At 40.9% G+C, this 9,517-nt stretch overlaps 1 protein-coding gene across 1 annotated transcript in view; it reads left to right on the top strand.

Annotated features, from left to right (window-relative positions):
* Positions 1-9,517, top strand: part of LOC115184206 (serine/threonine-protein kinase ULK4) — a gene marked incomplete at its 3' end in the record, with an annotated part of 77,989 nt that overhangs the window by 42,989 nt on the left and 25,483 nt on the right. The window contains 2 exon segments of the mRNA XM_029745227.1: positions 4,952-5,113; positions 5,473-5,661. Coding sequence (XP_029601087.1) covers positions 4,952-5,113; positions 5,473-5,661 — 351 coding nt within the window.

The raw sequence follows: 9,517 nt of genomic DNA, 5'->3' as shown, positions 1-9,517 counted from the left end.
TGTTGTCACGATGTGCAAATAGTTAAAGTACAAAAGAGAAAATACATAAACATAAATATGGGTGGTATTTACAGTGGTGTTTGTTCTTCACTGGTCACATCTTGCTGCTGTGATGGCACATTGGTATTATCAAAATGTGATTTGTTTTGGAATTCTTTGTGGATCTGTGTAATCTGAGAGAAATATGTGTCTCTAATATGGTCATACATTTGGCAGGAGGTTAGGAAGTGCAGCTCAGTTTCCACCTTATTTTGTGGGCAGGTTGGACATAGCCTGTCTTCTCTTGAGAGCCAGGTCTCATAGGGCACTACTACTGTTGACCAAGGCCTCTAGGGCTCTGCACAAAACGAGTAGGGAGGAGGGTGCTGTTTGGGACACGGCCCAGTCATGTGGTTGTTGTGGGTTACTGTGTGTGGCTGTAGTGTAGTTCAGAAAGGTACTGTGGTAGAATACTGGTTTTAACTAGTGAAAGGTATGTTCATTAGGTTAGGTTGTTAGTAGTGATCCTCATTTCCACATTTTAATGGAATAATACGCCTATGATGTAACCCAGTGGAACCAGGGTAACAAGGATGGTATATAATGGATATGTGGTATATAATGGATGTATGGTATATAATGGATGGTATATAATGGATGCGTGGTATATAATGGATATGTGGTATATAATGGATGTATGGTATATAATGGATGGTATATAATGGATGCGTGGTATATAATGGATATGTGGTATATAATGGATGTATGGTATATAATGGATGGTATATAATGGATGCGCGGTATATAATGGATGTATGGTATATAATGGATATGTGGTATATAATGGATATGTGGTATATAATGGATATGTAGTATATAATGGATGGTATATAATGGATGTGTGGTATATAATGGATGGTATATAATGGATGCGTGGTATATAATGGATATGTGGTATATAATGGATGTGTGGTATATAATGGATGGTATATAATGGATGTGTGGTATATAATGGATGGTATATATTGGATGGTATATAATGGATATGTGGTATATAATGGATGTGTGGTATATAATGGATGCGTGGTATATAATGGATGGTATATAATGGATGCGTGGTATATAATGGATGCGTGGTATATAATGGATGCGTGGTATATAATGGATGCGTGGAATATAATGGATGCGTGGTATATAATGGATGCGTGGTATATAATGGATGCGTGGTATATAATGGATGCGTGGTATATAATGGATGCGTGGTATATAATGGATGCGTGGTATATAATGGATGCGTGGTATATAATGGATGCGTGGTATATAATGGATGCGTGGTATATAATGGATGCGTGGTATATAATGGATGGTGGTATATAGTGGATGCGTGGTATATAATGAATGCGTGGTATATAATAGATGCGTGGTATATAATGGATGCGCGTAATATAATGGATGCGCGTAATATAATGGATGCGCGTAATATAATGGATGCGCGTAATATAATGGATGCGCGGTATATAATGGATGCGCGGTATATAATGGATGCGCGGTATATAATGGATGCGTGGTATATAATGGATGCGCGGTATATAATGGATGCGCGGTATATAATGGATGCGCGGAAAATAATGGATGTGTGGAAAATAATGGATGTGTGGTATATAATGGATGGTATATAATGGGTGCGTGGTATATAATGGATGCGCGTCATACTTATTTCCCTCATTAAATGCAAATCATTTTATACAATTTTTGACATGCATTTTTCAGGATTATTTTGTTATTATTCTGTCTCTCACTGTTCAAATAAACCTACCATTAAAATTATAGACTGACCATTTCTTTGTAACTGGGCAAACGTACAAAATCAGCAGGGGATCAAATAGTTTTTTCCCCCACTGTATAATAGATGCGTGGTATATAATGGATGCGTGGTATATAATGGATGCGTGGTGTATAATGGGTGCGTGGTATATAATGGATGCGTGGTATATAATAGATGCGTGGTATATAATGGATGCTATATAATGGATGGTATATAATGGATGCGTGGTATATAATGGATGTGTGGTATATAATGGATGCGTGGTATATTATGGATAGTATATAATGGACGTGTGGTATATAATGGATGCGTGGTATATAATGGATGCGTGGTATATAAATGGATGTGTGGTATAATGGATGTATGGTATATACTGGATGGTACATCATGGATGGTATATAATGGATGTGTGGTATATAATGGATGTGTGGTATATAATGGATGCGTGGTATATAATGGATGCGTGGTATATAATGGATGCGTGGTATATAATGGATGCGTGGTATATAATGGACGGTATTTAATGGATTGTATATAATGGATGGTATATAATGGATGCGTGGTATATAATGGATGGTTTATAATGGATGGTATATTATGGAGGCGTGGTATATAATGGATGCGTGGTATATAATGGACGGTATTTAATGGATGGTATATAATGGATGCGTGGTATATAATGGATGGTATATAGTGGATGGTAAATAATGGATGGTATATAATGGATGGTATATAATGGATGGTAAATAATGGATGGTATATAATGGATGTGTGGTATATAATGGATGGTATATAATGGATGGTATATAATGGATGTGTGGTATATAATGGATGGTATATAATGGATGGTAAATAATGGATGGTATATAATGGATGTGTGGTATATAATGGATGGTATATAATGGATGGTATATAATGGATGGTATATAATGGATGTGTGGTATATAATGGATGGTATATAATGGATGGTAAATAATGGATGGTATATAATGGATGTGTGGTATATAATGGATGGTATATAATGGATGGTATATAATGGATGGTATATAATGGATGCGTGGTATATAATGGATGCGTGGTATATAATGGATGCGTGGTATATAGTGGATGCGTGGTATATAATGAATGCGTGGTATATAATAGATGCGTGGTATATAATGGATGCGCGTAATATAATGGATGCGCGTAATATAATGGATGCGCGTAATATAATGGATGCGCGTAATATAATGGATGCGCGGTATATAATGGATGCGCGGTATATAATGGATGCGCGGTATATAATGGATGCGCGTAATATAATGGATGCGCGGTATATAATGGATGCGCGGTATATAATGGATGCGCGGAAAATAATGGATGTGTGGAAAATAATGGATGTGTGGTATATAATGGATGGTATATAATGGGTGCGTGGTATATAATGGATGCGCGTCATACTTATTTCCCTCATTAAAATGCAAATCATTTTATAAAATTTTTGACATGCATTTTTCAGGATTATTTTGTTATTATTCTGTCTCTCACTGTTCAAATAAACCTACCATTAAAATTATAGACTGACCATTTCTTTGTAACTGGGCAAACGTACAAAATCAGCAGGGGATCAAATAGTTTTTTCCCCCACTGTATAATAGATGCGTGGTATATAATGGATGCGTGGTATATAATGGATGCGTGGTGTATAATGGATGCGTGGTGTATAATGGGTGCGTGGTATATAATGGATGCGTGGTATATAATAGATGCGTGGTATATAATGGATGCTATATAATGGATGGTATATAATGGATGCGTGGTATATAATGGATGGTATATAATGGATGTGTGGTATATAATGGATGCGTGGTATATTATGGATAGTATATAATGGACGTGTGGTATATAATGGATGCGTGGTATATAATGGATGCGTGGTATATAAATGGATGTGTGGTATAATGGATGTATGGTATATACTGGATGGTACATCATGGATGGTATATAATGGATGTGTGGTATATAATGGATGTGTGGTATATAATGGATGCGTGGTATATAATGGATGCGTGGTATATAATGGATGCGTGGTATATAATGGACGGTATTTAATGGATTGTATATAATGGATGGTATATAATGGATGCGTGGTATATAATGGATGGTTTATAATGGATGGTATATTATGGAGGCGTGGTATATAATGGATGCGTGGTATATAATGGACGGTATTTAATGGATGGTATATAATGGATGCGTGGTATATAATGGATGGTATATAGTGGATGGTAAATAATGGATGGTATATAATGGATGTGTGGTATATAATGGATGGTATATAATGGATGGTAAATAATGGATGGTATATAATGGATGTGTGGTATATAATGGATGGTATATAATGGATGGTATATAATGGATGTGTGGTATATAATGGATGGTATATAATGGATGGTAAATAATGGATGGTATATAATGGATGTGTGGTATATAATGGATGGTATATAATGGATGGTATATAATGGATGGTATATAATGGATGTGTGGTATATAATGGATGGTATATAATGGATGGTAAATAATGGATGGTATATAATGGATGTGTGGTATATAATGGATGGTATATAATGGATGGTATATAATCGATGGTATATAATGGATGTGTGGTATATAATGGATGATATATAATGGATGCATGGTATATAATGGATGGATGGTATATAATGGATGGATGGTATATAATGGATGGTATATAATGGATGGATGGTAAATAATGGATGGTATATAATGGATGTGTGGTATATAATGGATGCATTGAAAAACCCATTCCGATCATCTTTTCAGTATTTCATTAGCGTGCCCCTATTTCACTGAAATGGTGTTTCCCTCAGAATAAATCATTCCTCATTCATAGCCCATAGTGTGGGTAATGAACCACTTCACATTTCAGCCATTGTAATGATTTGTGTAAATCAAATTGTTACTTGCTAATTGTTCTGTTTTTCTTTGAGGTGTGACCTTCAGGTTCTTGTAGGATTCATAATTGTGTTTTATTTAGCCTAGCTAACTTATTTTGGGCATTCCATTGTAAGGTACTGTGTGTGTGTTGGGTTCATCCGTGTGTGTATGTCCGTCCGTGTGTGTGTGTGTCTGTTTGTGTGTCTTTAGGAGGAGCTGGTTGTGAACCACATGGTGTGTAAGATGGTGGAGAACGTGTGTACCCCGGCGTCTCACTACGCCCAGGGCTTCATCACCGGGGAGATAGGTCCCATGCTCTGGTACCTGTTCACACACTCCAGCGTCGACTCACTACGCGTCAGCGCCATCTCAGTGAGTACAAACACCACACACAATACACTAACCAGGGAAACCTGAACTCACTCACTCACTTCAATATTTTACTTTCTTTTGTGATTGAAGTAGAGATACTGTGTGTACTGATGAAATACCACTGGATGGATTACATCCATGTATATAACCTGCATTGGGACTAATATCTTGATACCAGACCTAGGTTCCTATTTAAACTGTTTCTTGATTGAGTTTTTCTGGCCCAAAGAAACCAATGCAATAGTCCCAAATGTGCAAACCCTGCCTATCCGGCACTTCAGCCACTTTTAGAAGCCAGATGTGTTTGAAAGTGAACTTGATAGTGATTGAGGCCTTCCTGTTTTATTAACTTCATACAGGCCCTGTGCAGAATCACCCGCCTCTCAGCCAGTGCCTTCCAGAGTGTGATTGACAAGGTGGGGCTGCCAGCCATCTTAGCCAGCCTGGTGTCGGGGATCAGCCGTGTCCAGCAGCACATACTCACCATGTTCTCTGCCATGCTGGCGTCAGGGGCCCACGCCCAGCTACACAGACTAGTCCAGGAGCGGGTATGTAGAATACTGTAGTGTAACACCTTGCTAAACACCAACAGTCCTCTTTTCCCTACTTGGCTCCCGAGTGGCGCAGTGGTCTAAGGCACTGCATCTCAGTGCTAGACGCGTCACTACAGACCCTGGTTCGAATCCAACTGTATCACAACCGGCCATGATTCACATAGGGTGGTGCACAATTGGCCCAGCGTCGTTCGTGTAAGGCTGGTGTAGGCTGTCATTGTAAATAAGAATTTGTTCTTAACTGAATTGTCTAGTTAAAAATAAAATAGTGCACTACTTTTGACCCTATGGGCCCTGGGCAAAGGTAGTGCACTATAGGGAATATGGTGCCATTTAGGACGTAGGAAATGAAAGCACAACTCTAGCCCCTCCTTCATTCAACTGTCACTGTGAGGCTAGGAGTGTGGCCCGTGCCATAGCTGTATGGGTTTGGTGTTGTCTCTATGTGGACGTGTTTCAGCCCTGTGCCATCTTCTGCAGCACTAAACATCTCATCTGGCCCGGCATTGCCACCCTCTCCCTAACCTCTGACAGATAATTGGCCATTATCGGCTTGTGCTGCTATTTCCAGCCAACACAGAAGATGAATCCCATCTCCTCTTCTCTTCTTCTCTTCTTCTCCTCTCCATCTCCCTCTATCTTTAATCCTCTGGCCCAGTTAGGGTTAGTTGTAAGTATGACCAAATAATGAAATATAAATCTCTCCCAACGGAACACATGCAGCCAAAGCCAGATAAGATGCAGATAAGAAAGAGAAAGATTTGTCTGCATGTGATGTCTAGTCTGTCTCAGGGCCTCACCAGCTGGGATGGGAGAGAATAATTTTCTTCAAAGAGAGGAGTTCTCTTATTTCCTGAGGTTGACTTGACTCCCAGTCACTGAGACTTGAACAAACATGCCTTATTCTTACTGATGATTATCTTTAAATATTCATCTTGCTTTCAGGATTCTCCACTAAGAGGGGCAGTGCTGTTTCGTAATAGCAGCAGGTTTGTTAATGCACAAACAAGGCCCTCCCTCCCTGTAAAGTTCCTATAGACACAAATGAACGGAAGGAGAACCAATTTGGCTGAAATGAAACATTCTACTTTAATAATGCTACACATCCTGCATTATCTGAAGTGGTAATCAATTGGAAAATGAGCCGGTGAAAGTGATTTAAGAAGGTACTGTACATCGCTGCCTTCAAGGTTCTGTGAGATTACCATTGGTAATTTAGTTTGACCTGAATTAATCTACATGTACATTTCCAATGTAACTTGGGAAAACAAGTCTTTGAGTGCATAAAACTTACTGCGTCACCTTTGCACCAATTCTAAAATGCTATACATTTTCCTCATTAATTCCTTGACAAATAGAAGTCCGGAAAGCCTTGTGTTTATTCATGCATTGTCTTTGCATAACATTTTTATTTCAATGAATCTCTAAGCAACTCCACTAATTGGGTAAGGAGCTGCAACACTCTTCTAGTGCAGCTTGGAATACTGTTGATGTAATTACAGTTGATGCAGCAGGGTAGACCAGAGGCTTTTGAAATGAATTAACTCAACTGCTCACACACAACAACAGCCAGTATTTAATCACAGTATTTAGGAGTGTTCATGTCTGTCTTACTTCTGCTGTCCTTTTCCATTTTCCTCCTGATTGTGAAAGTTAATCAATTCTGATTAATTTGCTGCCCAGTAAATAGCGTTGAGCCAATTAGTCCTATTAACCTATTGTTTTATGATGTGTATTGTTTTGGAGAGGCTGTCGTTTCCACCCTCCCAGCACCTTCCAGACAGTGTAAGTGATAACACCTGTACCAGCCAACAGGGAGCCCTCCAGGTCAGTGTAGCTCAGTGTCAGGTCAACACTATAGCTGGCTCTACTGGTCAGCTAAGGCTCAGTGTCAGGTCAACACTATAGCTGGCTCTACTGGTCAGCTAAGACTCAGTGTAGCTCAGTGTCAGGTCAACACTATAGCTGGCTCTACTGGTCACCTAAGACTCAGTGTAGCTCAGTGTCAGGTCAACACTATAGCTGGCTCTACTGGTCAGCTAAGACTCAGTGTCAGGTCAACACTATAGCTGGCTCTACTGGTCAGCTAAGACTCGGTGTCAGGTCAACACTATAGCTGGCTCTACTGGTCAGCTAAGACTCAGTGTCAGGTCAACACTAGCTGGCTCTACTGGTCAGCTAAGACTCAGTGTCAGGTCAACACTATAGCTGGCTCTACTGGTCAGCTAAGACTCAGTGTAGCTCAGTGTCAGGTCAACACTATAGCTGGCTCTACTGGTCAGCTAAGACTCAGTGTAGCTCAGTGTCAGGTCAACACTATAGCTGGCTCTACTGGTCAACTAAGACTGTGTAGCTCAGTGTCAGGTCAACACTATAGCTGGCTCTACTGGTCAGCTAAGACTCAGTGTCAGGTCAACACTAGCTGGCTCTACTGGTCAGCTAAGACTCAGTGTCAGGTCAACACTATAGCTGGCTCTACTGGTCAGCTAAGACTCAGTGTAGCTCAGTGTCAGGTCAACACTATAGCTGGCTCTACTGGTCAGCTAAGACTCAGTGTAGCTCAGTGTCAGGTCAACACTATAGCTGGCTCTACTGGTCAACTAAGACTGTGTAGCTCAGTGTCAGGTCAACACTATAGCTGGCTCTACTGGTCAGCTAAGACTCAGTGTCAGGTCAACACTATAGCTGACTCTACTGATCAGCTAAGACTCAGTGTAGCTCAGTGTCAGGTCAACACTATAGCTGGCTCTACTGGTCAGCTAAGGCTCAGTGTCAGGTCAACACTTTAGCTGGCTCTACTGGTCAGCTAAGACTCAGTGTCAGGTCAACACTATAGCTGGCTCTACTGGTCAGCTAAGACTCAGTGTCAGGTCAACACTATAGCTGGCTCTACTGGTCAGCTAAGACTCGGTGTCAGGTCAACCCTATAGCTGGCTCTACTGGTCAGCTAAGGCTCAGTGTAGCTCAGTGTCAGGTCAACACTATAGCTGGCTCTACTGGTCAGCTAAGACTCGGTGTCAGGTCAACACTATAGCTGGCTCTACTGGTCAGCTAAGACTCAGTGTAGCTCAGTGTCAGGTCAACACTATAGCTGGCTCTACTGGTCAGCTAAGACTCAGTGTAGCTCAGTGTCAGGTCAACACTATAGCTGGCTCTACTGGTCAGCTAAGACTCAGTGTAGCTCAGTGTCACGTCAACACTATAGCTGGCTCTACTGGTCAGCTAAGACTCAGTGTCAGGTCAACACTATAGCTGGCTCTACTGGTCAGCTAAGACTCGGTGTCAGGTCAACACTATAGCTGGCTCTACTGGTCAGCTAAGACTCAGTGTCAGGTCAACACTATAGCTGGCTCTACTGGTCAGCTAAGACTCAGTGTCAGGTCAACACTATAGCTGGCTCTACTGGTCAGCTAAGACTCAGTGTAGCTCAGTGTCAGGTCAACACTATAGCTGGCTCTACTGGTCAACTAAGACTGTGTAGCTCAGTGTCAGGTCAACACTATAGCTGGCTCTACTGGTCAGCTAAGACTCAGTGTCAGGTCAACACTATAGCTGACTCTACTGATCAGCTAAGACTCAGTGTAGCTCAGTGTCAGGTCAACACTATAGCTGGCTCTACTGGTCAGCTAAGGCTCAGTGTCAGGTCAACACTTTAGCTGGCTCTACTGGTCAGCTAAGACTCAGTGTCAGGTCAACACTATAGCTGGCTCTACTGGTCAGCTAAGACTCAGTGTCAGGTCAACACTATAGCTGGCTCTACTGGTCAGCTAAGACTCGGTGTCAGGTCAACCCTATAGCTGGCTCTACTGGTCAGCTAAGGCTCAGTGTAGCTCAGTGTCAGGTCAACACT

This window comes from Salmo trutta, unplaced genomic scaffold (assembly GCF_901001165.1).
Source record: "Salmo trutta unplaced genomic scaffold, fSalTru1.1, whole genome shotgun sequence".
Taxonomy (NCBI): Eukaryota; Metazoa; Chordata; class Actinopteri; order Salmoniformes; family Salmonidae; genus Salmo; species Salmo trutta.
The sequence above is the reverse complement of the archived record's forward strand: the minus strand, read 5'-3'. Positions and strand labels throughout refer to the sequence as shown.